At 40.5% G+C, this 20041-nt stretch overlaps 1 protein-coding gene across 2 annotated transcripts in view; it reads right to left on the reverse strand.

Annotated features, from left to right (window-relative positions):
• Window positions 1–20041, reverse strand: part of GLG1 (golgi glycoprotein 1) — a 159485-nt gene that overhangs the window by 65335 nt on the left and 74109 nt on the right. For both annotated transcript variants that reach the window (XM_005592540.5, XM_065537160.2), the window contains exon 2: window positions 14530–14562. In XM_005592540.5, the coding sequence (XP_005592597.3) occupies window positions 14530–14562 (33 nt within the window). The remainder of the gene's footprint in view (window positions 1–14529; window positions 14563–20041) is intronic.

Genomic DNA, 20041 nt, shown 5'->3' on the forward strand with positions numbered 1-20041 from the left:
TATCTCAACAGATGCAGAAAAGGCCTTTGACAAAATTCAACAGCCTTTCATGCTAAAAACGCTCAGTAAACTAGGTATTGATGGAACGTATCTCAACATAATAAGAGCTATTTATGACAAACCCACAGACAATATCATACTGAATGGGCAAAAACTGGAAGCATTCCCTTTGAAAACTGGCACAAGACAAGGATGCCCTCTCTCACCACTCCTATTCAACATAGTATTGGAAGTTGAGGCCAGGGCAATCAGGCAAGAGAAAGCAATAAAGGGTATTCAAACAGGAAGAAAGGAAGTCAAATTGTCCCTGTTTGCAGATGACATGACTGTATATTTAGAAAACCCCATAGTCTCAGCCCAAAATCTCCTTAAACTGATAAGCAACTTCAGGAAAGTCTCAGGATACGAAATCAACGTGCAAAAATCACAAGCATTCCTATACAGCAATAACAGAGAGCCAAATCATGAGTGAACTCCCATTGACAATTGCTACCAAGAGAATAAAATACCTAGGAACATAATTTACAAGGGATATGAAGGACCTCTTCAAGGAGAACTACAAACCACTGCACAACAAAAGAGGACGCAAACAAATGGAAAAACACTCCATGCTCATGGATAGGAAGAATCAATATCGTGAAAATGGCCTTACTGCTCAAAGTAATTTATAGATTCAATGCCATCCCCATCAAGCTACCACTGACTTTCTTCACAGAATTGGAAAAAACAACTTTAAACTTCATATGGAAGCAAAAAAGAGCCTGCATACCCAAGACAATCCCGGGCAAGAAGCACAAAGCTGGAGGTATCAAGCTACCTGACTTCACACTATACTACGAGGCTAAAGTAACCAAAACAGCATGGTACTGGTACCAAAACAGATATACAGGCCAATGGAACAGAATGGACTCCTCAAAAATAACACCACACATCTACCACCTTCTGATCTTTGACAAACCTGACACACACAAGCAATGGGGAAAAGATTCCCTATGTAATAAATGGTGTTGGGAAAACTGGCTAGCCATATGCAGAAAATGGAAACTGGACCCCTTCCTTACACCTTATACAAAAATCAACTCAAGATGGATCAAAGGCTTAATTAAACATAAGACCTAGGACCATAAAAATCCTAGAAGAAAACCTGGGCAATACCATTCAGGACACAGGCATGGGCAAAGACTTCATGTCTAAAACACCAAAAGCAATGGCAACAAAAGCCAAAATTAACAAATGGGATCTAATAAAACTAAAGAGCTTCTGCACAGCAAAAGAAACTATCATCAGAGTGAACAGGCAACCTACAGAATGGGAGAAAATTTTTGCAATCTATCCATCTGACAAAGGGCAAATATCTAGAATCTACAAAGAACTTAAATTTACAAGAAAAAAGCAAACAACCCCATCAAAAAATGGGCAAAGGATATGAACAGACACTTGTCAAAAGAAGACATTTATGTAGCCAACAGACATATGAAAAAATGCTCATCATCACTGGTCATTAGAGTAATGCAAACCAAAACCACAATGAGATACCATCTCATGCCAGTTAGAATGGCAATCATTAAAAAGTCAGGAAACAACAGATACTGGAGAGGTTGTGGAAAAATAGCAACGCTTTTACACTGTTGGTGGGAGTGTAAATTAGTTCAACCATTGTGGAAAAGAGTGTGACGATTCCTCAAGGATCTAGATCGCACCATTGCACTCTAGCCTGGGCAACAAGAGCGAAGCTCCGCCTCAAACAACAACAACAACGATCATGCATGAGTCGTAAATGTTTGGAAGAGCTGCATGCCAGAAATATCTTTATATTACTTTGACTGGATATCATTTTTCGGCAAGCACTGGTCCACTGTCTAGCTTCTAGAAAAGCTGATGAGAAGTATATTACTCAAATTGCCACTACTCTGATTTTGACCTGGATTTTTCTTCCCTCTGAAAGCTTGAAGGTTATTTTGTTTATTCCCAGGATTGTGAAATTTCACTGACAGGCAGCAGTGAGCAAAAAGGGCAGAAGCCTTCAAGGAGTTTACATTCTACGAAGGAGATAAAGATAAGGTGCAAATAATCAAGTAAATGTGTCAGGTGATAAGCTAGGGCAAGGTGAATTGAAAGTAGGGGAACGGGGTGCTATTTTCCATAAGAGAGCAAGACTGCCGGGCGCGATGGCTCAAGCCTGTAATCCCAGCACTTTGGGAGGCCGAGACGGGCGGATCACGAGGGCAGGAGATCAAGACCATCCTGACTAACACGGTGAAACCCCGTCTCTGCTAAAAAATACAAAAAAATAGCTGGGCGAGGTGGCGGACGCGCGTAGTCCCAGCTACTCGGGAGGCTGAGGCAGGAGAATGGCGTAAACCCGGGAGGCGGAGCTTGCAGTGAGCTGAGATCCGGCCACTGCACTCTAGCCTGGGCGACAGAGCGAGACTCCGTCTCAAAAAAATTAAAAAATAAATAAAAATAAAAATAAAGAGAGAGCAAGACAAGAAAATGAATAGCCACAGAAGGTGAATGTTCCATGCAGAAAGAATAGCAAATGCAAAAGTCCCGAGTCAGGAACATTTTCTGAGTATCTGAAGAATAGCAAGGAGGCCACTGTGGCTTAAGTAGAGTTGGCAAGGGGCAACAGTGGTAGAAGAGGTCAGAGAGCTGGTATTTGCATGCTTTGTGGGGCACAAGGATTTGGGAGTTTAATCGGTGAGAAAAAAAGTTTTAGGGCTTTTTGGACAGAGCAGTAATATGAATTGACATGTTAGAGGGATCATTCCAGCTGTAACATGGAGTATAGACTAAGCAGGAGGGAGACTGCTTAGGAGGCCAACACAGAAGTCCCGGAGAGAAGTGATGATGACTTGGATCAGGGCAATACCAGTGAAAATGGCCAAATTCAGGATATATTCAAGGAGCAGCCAGAAGGTTACTAATGGATTGAATGTGAAGTTTAAGAGAAGAAGAATCAAGGTTTCTGATTTGAGCAACCAGAAGAATTAGAGGAGCCACTAGCGGAGATGGGGAAGATTACCGGAAGAGAAGGTTTAGGGGCAGAAAATCAAGAGTTTCGTTCTGGAAATGACTATTAGACAAAGTAGAAATGTGGAATCAGCAGCTAAAGTCTGAGGTTCTATGGAAAGGTCTGGGCTAAAAAAAAGACAATAACAACAAATTGCCAGGAGGGCAGCATCAACTGTTCCTCCTCATTGTGAGTCCTGGCAGCAGTTCATGGAGCCATCTGGAGGCATTTTCTCCCCATGGCAGTTGTGACTATTGTCTAGTCACAGGGGCATGGAAAGGAGGTGCCTTGGCTCAGAAGCCTTAGGCCCCATGGGAACCAATATCCTTTGTAATAACCCTCTCGCGATCTCGGCTCACTGCAAGCTCTGCCTCCCGGGTTCACGCCATTCTCCTGTCTCAGCCTCCCAAGTAGCTGGGACTACAGGCGCCTGCTACCACACCTGGCTAATTTTTATATTTTTAATAGAGACAGGGTTTCACCATGTTAACCAGGATGGTCTTGATCTCCTGACCTTGTGATCCGCCCACCTCGGCCTCCCAAAGTGCTGGGATTACGGCGTGAGCCACTGCGCCCGGCTGTGATTTCTTTATATATTCTGGATACAATGTCAGATATATGTATTATCAATCTTTTTCCTTCTCTATGGCTTGCCTATTCATACTGTTAATATTGTATGCTTGTTTATTTATTTATTTGAGACAGGACCTCGCTCTGTCACCCAGCCTGGAGTGCAGTGGCACGCACATGGCTCACTGTAGCTTGAACCTCCTGGGCTCAAGCTATCTTCTTGCCTGAATCTCCAAGGTAGCTGGGACCACAGGCCTGCATCACCATGCCCAGCTAATTTTTCATACTTTTTGTAGGGACAGAGTTTTGCCATGTTGCTGAGGCTGGTCTCAAACTCTGGGCTCAAGCAGTCCTCTCACTCTGGCCTCCCAAAGTGTTGGGATTACAGGTCAGAGCCACTGCGCCCAGCAACACTGTCTTTAATAAAACAAAATTTTAAGTAACCCAATTATCAGTCTTTTTTGCTTTATACTTAGTGCTTTTTGTTTCCCATTTAAGAAATCTTTTTTTTTTTTTTTTTTAATTTTTGGATACATAGTAGGTGTATATATTTATGGAGTACCTGAGATACTTTAAAAGAGGCATACAACCATTTAAGAAATCTTTGCCAATCTCCAAGTCATAAATATATTTTACTATTTAGAAATTTTACTGTTTTACTTTTCACATTTGGACCTGCAGGGCATTCAGAATGGATTTTCCACGAATGGCATATGGTAAGGGTTAAGATTCTTTATTCAAATATCCATTTATGTATGAGTCTGCTTCTACCACACTGCCTTAATTACCATTGCTTTACATTAACTCTTCCATCAGGTAGTAAAGTCTATCTGTTTGGTTCTTCAAGATTGCTTTGGCTGTTACGGGTACTCTGTGTTTCCACATAAATTTTAAAATCACTTGGCCGTTTTGATAACAATAAATACGGGATTGCACAGAATCTATACAGTCAATGTAATGAGCATTCACATTTTTATAACACCAGGTCTCCCAACTCATGAGCACAATTGCTCGTTTACTGACCTAGGCCTTCAAATTTCTCTTAATAATATTTTACAGTTATCTGCAGAGCGGTCTTACATATTTTTGTTAGATTTATTCTTAAGTATTTGATGCTTTATATATTACTTTAGTATAATATTTTTAATACATTTTAAAAATTGGCTTGTTAATAATATATAAAAGTACAATTAAATTTTATATACCAACCTTCTATCATGAGACTTTACTAAGTTCATCTATTAATTATTTGTTAGTCCATTTATAAATTCTTTTTTTCTACTTATATAATCACGTCATCTGTAAATAATGACAGTTTATGATTCTGCTGATAGTGCATTTTAAAAAATAATAGGCCAGGCACGGTGGCTCACACCTGTAATCCCAGCACTTTGGGAGGCTGAGGCGGGCGCATCACCTGAGGTCAGGAGTTCGAGACCAGCCTGGCCAAACATGGTGAAACCCCATCTCTACTAAAAATACAAAAACTAGTCGGGTGTGGTATGCGCCTGTAATCCCAGCTACTCAGGAGGCTGAGGCAGGAGAATTGCTTGAACCCAGGAGGTGGAGGTTGCAGTGAGCCGAGATAGAGCCACCGAGATAGAGCCTGGGTGACAGAGCAAGACTCCATCTCAAAACAAACAATAAACAAACAATAAAAATGACAGCTTAATTTTTTCCTTTTAAATTATTACCTGTTTTCTTTTTTCTTGCCTTACTGCACTGGCTAGGACCTCTGTGATAATAAGTAACTATGGCTTGTTGCCAATCCTGTGTAGAAAGCTGTTAATATTTCACCATGAAGTATGATGCTTGCTGTAGGACTTTTTATAGCCACGTTTTATCAGATTAAATAACCTCCCTTCTAGTGTGGGTGCTGAAATTGGAAATTTGAATGCTAATTGGATATTTGATGATGTTAAAGAATTATGATATTTTAAGATATGACAATAGTACTATGGTCTTGTTTTTTTAAAAAAAAGTCCTTATCCTTTAGAGTATTTACTGAAATATTAACAGATGACATGATGTGATGTCTGGGTTATGCTTCAAATGAATACAAAAGGAAGGGAGGTACATAAGGATATAAACAACACAGTATCAATCTGAATTAATATTTTTTTTGTTTTGTTTTGTTTTTGTTTTTTGAGACGGAGTCTCGCTCTGTCGCCCAGGCTGGAGTGCAGTGGCCTGATCTCGGCTCACTGCAAGCTCCGCCTCCTGGGTTCACGCCATTCTCCTGCCTCAGCCTCCTGAGTAGCTGGGACTACAGGCGCCCGCCACCGCGCCCGGCTAATTTTTTGTATTTTTAGTAGAGACGGGGTTTCACCGTGGTCTCGATCTCCTGACCTTGTGATCCGCCCGCCTCGGCCTCCCAAAGTGCTGGGATTACAGGCGTGAGCCACCGCGCCCGGCCTCAATCTGAATTAATATTTGAAGCTGTATAGTGATTCCACGGGGGTTGGTTATACAACTCTGTTGAGATAGAATTTACATTGTAAAATTCACCCTTCCAGAGTACAACTCAGAGGTTATGGTTGTATAATCATTACCACTAATTCCAGAATATTTCCCCAAAAGAAACTCTGTATCTATTACCAGTCACTTCCCATTCCCCACTTCTCTGATTTCCCGGAAACCACTCATCTTCTTTCTGTCTTTGTGTCCTTTTTGTAATCTTTTGAGTCCAGTTATTGAGGTTCATCCATGTTGCAGCATGTATTAGTACTTCATTTTTTTTGCAAAGTGGTATTTCACTGTATGGCTATATCATATTTTAGTTATCCATTAACCAGTTAATAGGCATTTGGGCTGTTTCCACTTTTGAGCTTTAACTAATAATGCTGCTATGAACACTTATATACACATTTTTGTGTGAAAATGTGTTAACTTTCTTGGGTATACATCTAACAGTGGAACTCATGGGTCATATAGTAACTCTGTTTAATTTTCTGAAGAACTGCTAATCTGTCTTCCACAGTGGCTGCACTATTTCACATTCCACCAGCAAGTTCTCTAGACCCACACTAACATTTGTTAATTGTCCACCTTTTTGATTACACGTATCCTTCCTAATGAGTGTGAAGTAGTATCTCATTGTGGTTGGGATACACATTTCCTTTTTTGGTTTGTTTTTTAAAGAGACGCGGTCTCACTCTGTTGCCAAGGCTGTGGCATGATCATATCACCATGCCTGGTTACAGTTTTAAAATTCTTCTTTTTTTTTTTTTTTTTTTTTTGAGACGGAGTCTTGCTCTGTAGCCCGGGCTGGAGTGCACTGGCTGGATCTCAGCTCACTGCAAGCTCCGCCTCCCGGGTTTACGCCATTCTCCTGCCTCAGCCTCCGGAGTAGCTGGGACTACAGGCGCCCGCCACCTCGCCCGGCTAGTTTTTTTTTTTTTTTTGTATTTTTAGTAGAGACGGGGTTTCACCGTGTTAGCCAGGATGATCTCGATCTCCTGACCTCGTGATCCGCCCGTCTCGGCCTCCCAAAGTGCTGGGATTACAGGCTTGAGCCACCGCGCCCGGCCTAAAATTCTTCTTTGTAGAGACGGGGGTCTCTGTATGTTGCCCAGGTTGGTCTTGAACTCCTGGCCTCAAACTGTCCTCCAGTATTAACTTTCCAAACTACTGGGATTAAAGGTACGAGCCACTCCACCCAGCCTGCATTTCCTTAATGACAATGATGTTAAGCATCTTTTCATGTGCAACTGGCTATCTGCATATTTTCTTCTGAGAAATGCCTATTCAAATCGATTGCCCATTTTAAAATTTGCTTTTTATTCTAGAGTTGGAAGAAGAGTTTTTGTATGATCTCAATACTAGACCCTTTATCAGGTATATGATTTATAAATATTTTCTCTCATTGTATAGGTTGCCATTCAACTTTCTTGATAGTATCTGATGCACAAAAGTTTTTTTTTTTTTTTTTTTGAGACGGAGTCTAGCTCTGTTGCCCAGGCTGGAGTGCAGTGGCCGGATCTCAGCTCACTGCAAGCCCCGCCTCCCGGGTACGCCATTCTCCTGCCTCAGCCTCCCGAGTAGCTGGGACTACAGGCGCCCGCCACCTCGCCCGGCTAATTTTTTTTTTTTGTATTTTAGTAGAGACGGGGTTTCACCGTGTTAGCCAGGATGGTCTCGATCTCCTGAACTCGTGATCCGCCCGTCTCGGCCTCCCAAAGTGCTGGGATTACAGGCTTGAGCCACCACGCCCGGCCGCACAAAAGTTTTTAATTGTGATGAAGTTCAAGTTATCTGGTCAGGCGCAGTGGCTCATGCCTGTAATCCCAGCACTTTGGGAGGCTAAGGCAGGCAGATCACTTGAGACCAGGAGATGGAGACCAGCCTGGGCCACAGAGCAAGACCCCCATATCTCTACAAAATAGAGACAGAGCAAGACTCCATCTCAAAAATAAATAAATAGACGTTATTCAGGTTGGTCAGACACCCAATTTTCAGAGAGAGAAGTATCAACTGAAAAATGAAAATAGTATATAAGTAACAAACAACAATTTTCAAGTAAAATATAACTTGTACATAAAACATAACATAATGGAAGTTCATCGTACTCTCCAAAGGAGAGAGAGAAGACTTGAGAGTTGGTGATGGTTGGTAAAGGCAGGGTATTAGGGAATCATTCTCTGGAAAGTAATGTAAAATCAGATGACTGACTATGAGCAGGCATTCATTATCAGTGCGAAGACATATTTTATGATAATTCTTTTCCTTAGAACTTTGGCACTTAGAAAAAACTCCTGATGTGGAAAGATTCACGACATTACCTGTAGAAGAATCTTTGAGATTTAAAAAATTACACTTTGGGCTGAGTACAGCAGCTTACACCTGTAGTTCTAACACTTTGGGAGGCCGAGAAGGTTGGATTGCTTGAGCCCAGGAGTTAGATGTCAGCCTGGGCAACATGGTGAAACCCCATCTCTACAAAAAATACAAAAATTAGCAGGGCATGGTGGTGTGCATCTGTAGTCCCAGCTACTCAGGAGGCTGAGGTGGGAGGATCACTTGAGTCCGGAAGGTTAAGGCTGGAGTGAGCCATGATTACACAACTACACTCTAGCCTGCGTGACAGACCTAGACCTTGTCTCAAAAAGCAAAACAAAACCAACACCAAAAACCACTTTTTGACATGGAGAAATACTGTATGTGCAACACACACTGAAGAGGAACAGAAGATGCTACTTGATCACTCCCTGCTATCACTCCTTTAGCACTCCTAACTATGAGATAGAATTCAAATTTCTTCCATGTGATAGCCTGACTAGTGCTGAGTAAGTCGCTACATGCAAATGTGCCTAAAACAATGATGTCTCAGGGAATATTCTGTGTTTTGGGTAAAGTGCTAACAACTTGTAAGAGTCATGATGGCTAAATACCATTAACTGAACAATCATTATGTGGAACAAATCTGTATCCTGATTATACATCCTTAACTTGGTCACAGTCCAAACTGAATTGATATTATGCTACCTCATATACAATATAAGAATATTCCAAAGTAAAATTATATTTTTATTCCTACCCACCCTTTGTGCTACTGTTGTCATATATTTTATTCTACATGTTATAATCTGAAAGTATATTGTTATTGCTTTGGCTTAAGTCAGTTCTCTCTTTTTTTTTTTCTTTGAGACGGAGTTTCGCTCTTTTTGCCCAGGCTGGATTGCAATGGCGCTATCTAGGCTTACTGCAACTTCCACGTCCCGGGTTCAAGTGATTCTCATGCCTCAGCCTCCCAAGTAGCTGGGATTACAGGTGCGCACCACCAATCCGGCTAATTTTTATATTTTTAGTGAGATGGGGTTTCACCATGTTGGCCAGGCTGGTCTCAAACTCCTGACCTCAGGTGATCCTCCCATCTCGGCCTCCCAAAGTGCTGGGATTACAGGTGTGAGCCACCACGCCTGGCCAAGTCAGTTCTCTTAAAGAATGAAAGAATAATAGTCATATTTATCAATTATTTTTCTCTTCTAGTGCTCATATTTCTGTGCTTCAATTTGTGATCCTTTCAGCTTCGAGAATTTTGGGTTTCTCACAGCGTGCAAATGTGGGAGAAGAATATTCTCAGCTTTAGATTGGTAACACCTATTTTATTTTTATTTTTATTTTTTATGAGACAGAGTCTTGCTCTGTTGCCCAGGCTGGAGTGCAGTGACGCAATCTCAGCTCACTGCAAGCTCTGCCTCCTGGGTTCACACCATTCTCCTGCCTCAGCCTCCCACGTAGCTGGGACTAGAGGCACCCGCCACCACATCCGGCTAATTTTTTTTTTATGTTTAGTAGAGACGGGGTTTTACCATATTAGCCAGGATGGTCTCGATCTCTTGACTTCGTTATCCACCCACCTCTGCCTCCCAGAGTGCTGGGATTACAGGCGTGAGCCATTGCGTCTGGCCAGTTCTCTTAAAGAATGAAAGAATAATAGTCGTATTTATCAATTATTTCTCTCTTCTAGTGCTATTTCTGTGATTCAATTTGTGATCCTTTCAGCTTCAAGAATTTAGGATTTCTCACAGCGTGCAAATGTGGGAGAATATTATCAGCTTTTGCTTGTGTGATAACACCTATTTTATTTTGTTTTTTTTTTTTGAGATACAGTCTCGCTCTGTTGGCCAGGGGTGAGTGCAGTGGCAGGATCTCAGCTCACTGCAACCTCTGCCTCCCCAGTTCAAGTGATTCTCGTGCCTCAGCCTCCCAAGTAGATGGGATTACAGGTGCAGTGGTTAATGTTTAGAATTTTTTTTTTTTGAGATGGAGTCTTGCTTTGTCACCCAGGCTGGAGTGCAGTGGTGCGGTCTCGGCTCAATGCAAGCTCTGCCTCCCGCATTCACACAATTCTCCTGCCTCAGCCTCCCGAGCAGCTGGGACTACATCCACCACCATGCCTGGCTAATTTTTTGTATTTTTAGTAGAGACGGGGTTTCACCGTGTTAGCCAGGATGGTCTCGATCTCCTGACCTAGTGATGTGCCCACCTTGGCCTCCCAAAGTGCTAGGTAGGATTACAGGTGTGAGCCACCAAACCTGGCCATTTTTGTATTTTTAATAGAGACAGGATTTCACCATGTTGGCCAGGCTGGTCTTCAACTCCTAGCCTCAAGTGATCTGCCTGCCTCTACCTCCCAAAATGCTGGGATTACAGGTATGAGCCATGGTGCCTGGCCTATTTTCATTTTTTAAAGGGATATTTTTTGCTGGATATAGAATTCTATGGTGGCATTTTCTCTCAACATTTTACATTTTTTGTTTCATTTGTCTCTAGTTTCTACTGCTTGCTTTGTTGAGAAGTCAGCTGTCATTTTCCCTCCCTCAAGAGAAAGTCTCTTTTTCTCTGCCTGTTTGTTGAATTTTCTTTTTATCTTTCAGTTTTGGCAGATTGTTAATAACGTGTCTAGGCTGGACGTGGTGGCTCACGCCTACAATCCCAGCACTTTGGGAAGTCTAGGTGAGAGGATCACCTGAGGTCAGGAGTTCTAGACCAGCCTGACCAACATGGTGAAACCCTGTCTCTACTAAAAATACAAAACTTAGCTGGGCATGGTGGCACGCACCTGTAATCCCAGCTACTCAGAAGGCTGAGGCAGGAGAATCACTTGAATCCCAGAGGCGGAAGTTTCAGTGAGCTGAGATGGCGCCATTGCACTCCAGCCTTGGTGACAAAGCAATAATCTGTCTCAAAAAAAAAAAAAAAAAAAATTGTTAAGTGAGTATGGATTTCTCTTGAGGTTCACTAAGTTTGCTGAATTTGTGGGTTAATGCCTCTCATTAGATTTGGGAAAACATCTTGGCCATTATTTCTTCAAATATTGCTTCTATTCCATTCTGCCTTTTTTTTTTTTTTTTTTTTAGATAGAGTCTTGCTCTGTTGCCCAGGCTGGAGTGGTGTGATATTGGTTCACTGCAACCTCCGCCTCCCAGGTTCAAGCGATTCTCCCGCCTCCAGTCTCTTGAGTAGCTGGGGTTACAGGTACCTGCCACCATGCCCGGCTGATTTTGTAATTTTAGTAAATACAGGGTTTTTTTTACCGTGTTGAACAGGCTTATCTAGAAGGCCTGACCTCAAGTGATCCGCCCGCCTCAGCCTGCCAATGTGCTGAGATTACAGGTGTGAACCACCGCACCTGGTCATGAATCTGTTTTTATTTCCACTAAAGCTGTCTTTTATAACTACGCATAAGTTCTTAATGTTTGAAATTATATCTAGTCTGAAAAATATCCAATTGATTTTCTCAATAAAGACTAATTCTCTGTTGAAATACTTCATATTTTTATCCATTTTAATTTTCCTCTATTTTATTTATAGGAAAATATTTTATTTTCCTCTATTTTATTAGTTATTTGAAATCCTTGTCTGCTATTAATAATTCCAATATATGAATTATCTCTTCTCGGGATCTCTCTCTACTGGCTACTTTATCTCTCGATATCTTCCTGCTTCTTCTCATATGCAGCCATTTCTGGTAGCATGCGGGACATTATGAATGCTGTATTATAGAATTTCTGGGTTATATAATTGTTCTCTAAAGAGTCCTGACTGCTTCTTACATAGACCTTCAACCAAATCTCCTGTTTTTTGGATACTGTTTGTCCCCCATTTTCAGCAATATCATATCCTTCCTATTCCTTGGCTCTTTGAGAGTTCTTTTTTTTTTTTTTGAGACAGTCTCACTCTGTCACCCAGGCTGGAGTGCAGTGGCGTGATCTCACTGCAACTTCTATCTCCCCAGTTCAAGCGATTCTCCTGTTTCAGTCTCCCAAGTAGCCAGGATTACAGGGGTGCGCCACCACGCCTGGCTAATTTTTTAATTTTTAGTAGAGGGGTTTCACTGTGTTGGCCAGGCTTGTCTCCAACTCCTGACCTCAGGTGATCCACCCACCTGAGCCTTCCAAAGTTCTGGGATTATAGGCATGGACCAGCGCGTCCGGCTGGCTCTTTGAGAGTTCTAAGGCACACATCAACGTTTTTTCTGGGTTTCTCTTCTGTCAGATTCAGTCTATTGATGGATTTTGGGGTTTTCCCCTAATCTTTTGCTTTATAAATAATGCCACAACAAATATCCTTTTATAGACACATCCTTATCCATTATTTTAAGTATAACTATCCATAAAATTCATAGAAGTAGAAATGCTGGGTCAAAACATATGCATTTTAGGTTGACTGCTTTATAGCTTGTTTTTATTCCCATACATAGGCTTGAACAGGGTTCAGCAAACTTCTGCAGTGGGCCAGAAAGTAACGATTTTGAGGGACCTACAGTCACTGTTGCAGTTACTCAACTTTGCCATCCTAGTGTGAAAAGCAGCCACTGGCAAAACGCAAATAAATGGTGTGGCTGTTTCAATAAAACTTTATGTATAAAAACAGGTAGTAGACTGGATTTGACCTATGTGTCGTAGTTCGTTGATCTATGGGCTAGGGAATGCTTAAATACATACATCCTTATCAATACTGTGTATTTATCCTTTTTTTTTTCTTGTTAAGACATGGGGGTCTCACTTTGTCACCCAGGCTGCAGTGTAGTGTTGTAATCATAGGTCACTATGACCTCCAACTCCTGGTTCAAGGGGTCCTCCAGCCTCAGCCTCCTGAGTAGTTGGGACTATAGGTGCGTACCCATTTACCAAATTTTTGATATTTGCCAATCAAATGGATAACAACAGTGTACTCATTCTTTGTTGAATTTTTATGTTTTTGATTCTGAGGGAGAATAAGCTTTTTATTGTTTATTGGATATCTTTTTCTTTTCCTGTGAACAGTCTATTCATGTCTGTTATGTTTATTAATAGCACTTTCTATTAACAAATAGTCCTTTTCATCTGCAATGCAAAAACATTTTTTGGGGAGAAAGCTTTAATGTAATCAGATATAGATGCAGATACATATTTTTAAAACATCTTTTGGGGTTGTGTCATATTTAGAAAAGCCTTCCCTCTATTCTTCTAGTACTCCTCTCGTTTTATTTTGTACTTGACTTACCTAGGTTTTCGTAAGAATAAGCAGTTAACCTAAATAGCCAATCTGTCTCTGCTTACACAGTCTCTGGTCCAACCTACCTTCTATAATGTGATAGAGTGACTTTTGCCACATACAGACGTCCGCTTCTTCTAAGACCCAAACCAAGTATCACCTCCTTTATTTATTTATTTAAGACAAAGTCTTGCTCTGTTGCCCAGGCTGGAGTGCAGTAGCACAATATTGGCTCACTAAAACCTCCGCCTCTCGGGTTCAAGCGATTCTCCTGCCTCAGCTTCCAGAGTAGCTGGGATTACAGGCACGAACCACCATGCCCAGCTAATTTTTTTTTTTTTTTTTTAGTGGAGATGGGATTTCTCCATGTTGGCTGGGCTGGTCTCAAACTCCTGGCCTCAAGTGATCCATCTGCCTCAGCCTCCCAAAAAGGTGGGATTACAGGTGTGAACCACCACGCCCAGCCTCATCTCCTTATTAAGCCTTTCCTGACATCAACTCACCTGGAAAAAATTCATTTTTGTGTCTCCAATGTCTTCTGTATAGACTTCTACCAAAGCACCCAATACTTTTTGCACAGACTTGATTTCACATCAGTCTCCTTTTAATGTGCTACTATAGTGTTTGGCAAATAGAAGATGACTGTGTGATAAGTAAATGAGAGAACTTTAAAATAGGAAATTCTAAAGTCGTAAACTTGATAAGCAGAGAATTATTTTCACATGGTAGCTGTAACTGAAGAAAAATTTAACCTTAAGTACATAAATATTATTTGGGAGAGCCTGCAGGCTTCTACAATGAAGGCTTATTTGTTGATTTTACCAGGGTCCTTAAAGTGTGTCATCCTTTTAAGATTAAGACTGTAAGAAAACATAGCACTTTCCAGAACAACAGGAAGAGCATCCCGAAATATGTCATCGTATCTATAAAGCACATATGGTGCATCACAGAAAATCCATACTTACATGATTGCAGTCTGAAGAAATTTCATTTTCAGGCTAGAAGAAAAAAAAAAGAGATGATGTAAAACATTATATATATATAGAACCTTTCAAGTTTTCAAACACCACCAAAATAAACTCAAAACAAGAAATCTGAATATTCAACCAAATATGCTTCTTCAACATAAGCAGTAAAATGGAGCTTGCATATCTTTTAGGCTGTTGGGGAGAAATGTACCAGAAAGGTACATGAGACTTAATCCCTTCCCAATCAATGGTACAGTGTGAAGATGGGGAGAGTGAAGAAGAATGTGCTAAAGCAATAAATAAAGCAACAATGACATAAGGATCCGTACAGGACACGTTGTAATTCAGGTTTATTATAGAGTGCAGAGAAAGTCCCTCAATTTTTTTTTTTTTTTGAGACAGGATCTCACTCTGTCACCCAGGCTGCCTTGCAGTGGCGCAATTATGGCTCACTGCAGCCTCCACCTCCTGGGCTCAGATGATCCTCTGGCCTCAGCCTCCTGAGTAGCTGGGACTACAGGCGCAAAAGCCCAGCTGACATTTTTGGTATTATTTATAGAGACCAGGTTGCCTAGGCTGGTGTTGAACTCTCGGCTCAAGTGATCCACCCACCTCAGCTTCCCAAACAGCTGAGATTAAGGCATGAGTTATCATTCCCAGCCCCCATCAATGATTTTTAAATTGGCCTAATGTCACCATTGGGAGAAGCTACGTGATGGGTACATAAGACCTCTAGGTACTGTTTTTGAAACTTCCTGTGAGTCTATAATTAATAACAAAAAGTTTTTTTTTAAACATTTGGAAATATATTCCTATGAATACATTTGCTTTGTAAAGCCAGATACACAAACCAGAGATAAAATGAACTTTCAGGCGGGGTGTGGTGGCTCACGCCTATAATCCCAGCACTTTGGGAGGCCAAGGCAGGTGGATCACAAGGTCAGAAGATCAAGATCATCCTGGCTAACACAGTGAAACCCCATCTCTACTAAAAACACAAAAGAATTAGCCGGGCGTGGTAGCGGGCACCTGTAATCCCAGCTACTCTGGGAGGCTGGGGCAGGAGAATGGCGTGAACCCAGGAGGCAGAGCTTGCAGTAAGCCAAGATCGCACCACTGCACCACTGCACTCCAGCCTGGGCCACAGAGCAACTCCATCTCCAAAAAAAAAAAAAAAAAACAGAGAGAGAAAGAAATTTCAATTCCATGACAGAAAAAAGGGTGGACTAGGTTTCACATAATATTACATAGTTTTGCAATACATATCTCCTTTAGTTTCCTTGTTCGTGCCTTCAAAGGAGACACAACTGCAATAAAACACACCATAATAAGGCACCACTTCCTGGTGGGGCGCAGTGGCTCACACCTGTAACCCAGCACTTTGGGAGGCCAAGGCAGGCAGATTACTTGAGGTCAGGAGTTCAAGACTAGCCTGGCCAACGTAGTGAAACCCCATCTCTAGTAAAAATACAAAAATTAGCCAGGCGTGGTGGCACATGCCTGTAGTCCCACCTACTCGGGAGGCTGAAGTGGAAGAATTGCTTGAACCCAGGAAACAGAGATTGCAGTGATCTGAGATTGCATCATTGCACTCCAGCCTGGGCAACAGAGCAAGATTCCGTCTCCAAAAAAAAAAAAAAGCACAATTTATTTTGAGTTTCCATAGTATTCTAACCTGTTTAAATAATCTGTTTATATAAAGTGAATTCTGTGTGTCTATAACTTAAATATTATCAATTTAGGTAGCAAAACATGCTACTTTAAAAATAAACAGATGTTTTCTGTTCAAGGATAAAGATAAGGCAATAAAGAAAATACAACAAATCAAGTGGCCACACCCAGCATTATTTCAAGAAAAAAATGGTTTCCCTATGGAACTATTAATTCCACTGCAGAATTCAGTAAGTATTAGCAACGTACAAACTCATCTTTATACTTACAACATACATTAACATTGACTTTAATTAGGTTGCTAGGTAATCATAAGGTTGTATTATATAACACAGTAATTTTCAGCTTTCTCCCTACTTGTCTAACAGCAGATACTTCAATGCCTTTTTAAGGTGCCTTTCTGAGTCTCAGAAATCAGCCTCCATGCTGAGTTAACCTAGCTTAACTCTGTTCCCACTACCTCAATTTGAAGTTTAACTTATATCTCTAATAGTTTATTAACAGAATGCTTTTACTTAGGCAGTTTTCTATACTATCCTTTTAAAATCTATCATTTAAGTTTTCCCAATCAATTAGCAATTCTAGTTCTTTCTCAAACAAGGCATGGAAAGCAAGTAATATCAGTCTTCTCTACTTATACTCATTTCTACTAAACAACAATTTTGGATTAAAGGGTCATTCTTGAAAGAAATTTAGAGCAATAGAGAATTTTCAAAAAAAATGTAGTCAAATAAAATGTAAGCTCCCCATAGAAAGAAAATTATTGTCATGTTTACAGTCCACAGGACTATATCAGCAAATTAATTACTGTTTTAATGATTTACTTCCCTACAGCGGGAGATTAGATTATTTCTTCCAATTTTTCGCTTGCATAGGATTTTACATCTAGATCCTCTGTTTTGTAAGTCTGTACCGCCTCCTGCTATAAACTGAGTATACACCTGGCTCCACTGAAGTTGAGCAAATCAACATAGCAAAAGAGATGAAAAGCAAGCACTGGAGTCCACATTTGCAGTTAATTGAGTCTCCATGGATGATGTCATTCCTTCCTAAGAGGTGCAGTACTGTGTGCTTAGTAATACTGTTAATGCAACATAATATAATATAGGTCACTGATGTGCTCGGGCCAATGGAGTTTTAGGAGAGACAATATGAGAAGAGAATTTAAATGTGCCTGGGTAGTTTGGCCTGTATTCCTGCACCCCTGCCATTCCCCATGAGAACATGGTAGTACAAAGAAAAGGAGAGACCCGTGGAGCAGACCTGAACTTAACCCTCAACCTGTAGCCTGAAGCAAAGCCATCTTGAATAACTCATGGGCAAGAAAAACAAGCCCCAAGTTAAGCCCATGAAATACTGAGGGTGTCTGTTATGAAGAAAAAATGCCTAATATATCTATCAAACAAATAAAATAAAAATATCAAAGCCTTTAAATTAGAACCTGAAACAGCTATGATCTAAAATTAGTGAATTATATTAGAAAGCAAGAGCACTAATGTAGTGCTCTTGAAAAAATGACATAATCCATGGAGACACAAAAGTGCAAATCCGGGCACCAGTGCTTGCTTTTCATCTCTCTTCCTATTGATTTGCAACTGACTATAAATGGGTTTTATTTTTGTATTCATTCATTCATTTGGTTTTGAGATGGAGTCTTGTTCTGTTGCCAGGCTGAAGGGCAATGGCACCATTATGGCTCAATACAGCCTTCACCTCTTGGGCTTAATTGATCCTCCTGCCTCAGCCTCCCTAGTAGCTCAGACTAAAGGCACGTGCCATGATGGTTGGTTAGATTTTAAAATTTTTATTGTATAGACCAGGTCTTGCTATGTTGCCTAGGCTGATCTCAAACTTCTGGTTTCAAGTGATCTTCCTGCCTCAGTCGCCCAAAGTGCTACGACCACAAGCATGAACCAGTACGTTCAGCCTTTTCCTAGGTTTAGTTTCTGTACCCAGAAAGAAAAGATGATAGACTAGGAATACCCTAAGAACAAGGTTATGGTGTTAGGTCTTTGAGATTCATGGAACCAAATCGTTAGGAAGAATTGTTAAGTGTAATTGTGAACAATTAATTTCAGAAATTTAGAAGGGTTTTTAGAATCCAGTAACACAGTGGTGGTTTAGAGGAACAGAACAGAGACTACAAAATATGAAATACAAAGGAGTACTTTATACCACCCCGGAAATGGTGGGTGCATCAATATGTCAGCATAAATGAACTCGAGAAAGTAAATAAAAATAAATAAATAAAAAGAAAACACTACGCTTTGTCACTCAGTCATTTGATAAAGAACCAATAATGAACAGAAATTTCAAGGAATGAAAACAGATGCGGGTACTGATTCAGGTTTGGTTCTCATACTGCACCATTCTCATTGTTTCCCAATTAAACCACTTCTTCAGATAAAGTACATCTATTTCCACAAAACTGTAAGTGCAGATAGGCTCACGTGTCTCTAATCCTAGAAGATGAATAGCATGAGGAATAACACCCAGAATTACTAAAATAAGATAAAACTGAGGATTTTTTCTTCCTCTTTGGTAATAGTAAAATAATGCTCTGAGATGATCCCAAGAATTAGCCAAGAAGTATATTTTGAATAATGATGATGAACTCAAAACTGTGCTAGGTATTGTTGCAAGATACAAAGACAAGACTCTATCTGGTCTCTAATCTCAAGTTGTTTACAATCCAGTTGTACAGTTAAAATAGTGAAATCAAACAACCAAGAGGAGGGACTTGATATAGGCCTAAAGAATTAGAAGAGTGATCTCCAAAAAGGAGTGGATTCCTCAAGGAAGAAGTTAAGGATCCCTTGGTGGGCAGGAAGAAAATAACAGAGCTTCTGTTTTTAAAAAAGCTTATCCTTTACGTTTTAATGTATTTTTATAATGCATGTAACATGGGTGTAACTAATATTTTATAAGTATCTATCTACTGGGGGGTATGGTTACTAATTTTTCAAATGATAGGAAGAACATGACCAAGATAGAGGAAAAAAACTTCAACCCATCATTAAGATTCCTGCCTCTACCTGCACTCTTCAAACCCAGGGCAAAGTGCTGGCTCCTTCAAATTAGAAGCTGAGCTATGTCGCAATTATCAGCTACTCCTTATGCTGGAGATAGAAATCTGGGCTTCAAAAAGGAAGGTCTCTTACATCAAGTGTTTACTCATTGGAAATAAAACTGTCCTCTTACAATGGAAAACTGTAAGAAAAAAAGTTATGAAAAGCATCATAAACAGCTGCTAATTTAATGACCAAATATGAGAGAAGTGATTCTTGATGTTGCATATATTAGTATCAATAAATAAACTATTATAAATGGAAGAATGAGAAAATGAAGAGAACTATGCACATACCCCATCCCAATGCATCAGTGACTAAAACAGAGAAGGAACTTGGGTAATGCTGTATAAACGATATAGCAAACAAAGGCAGTAAAGGGAAAAGCACCAAGTACTTGGAGACACCTGCTTGACTTCAATAAAGAACATGATGAGTGCAGCAGGAAACGGTCAAAAAGCAAAACAAACCCCACAAAAACCAGAAAACAAAAAAGAACCCTGCCACTTTTCTATAGTATTTAGCTATAGAAGCTGTGTGACTTTAGGTACATCACTTAACTTCTCTAAACCCCTAACGATAGGCTTTGAACTAGAATGGGAATCCATGAACAGGCTTTGGGAGTCTGAGATATCTTGAAATTGAATGCAAGCATTTGTGTGTATGTATATTCTTCTGAGAAGAATATCCACAACAGCTATCATAATCTCAAAAGGATCCACAAGACAAGAAAAAAATTAAGAAATACTGGTCAAACACTGGTTGCGGTT

The sequence above is a fragment of the Macaca fascicularis genome, chromosome 20, assembly GCF_037993035.2.
Source record: "Macaca fascicularis isolate 582-1 chromosome 20, T2T-MFA8v1.1".
Lineage (NCBI taxonomy): Eukaryota > Metazoa > Chordata > Mammalia > Primates > Cercopithecidae > Macaca > Macaca fascicularis.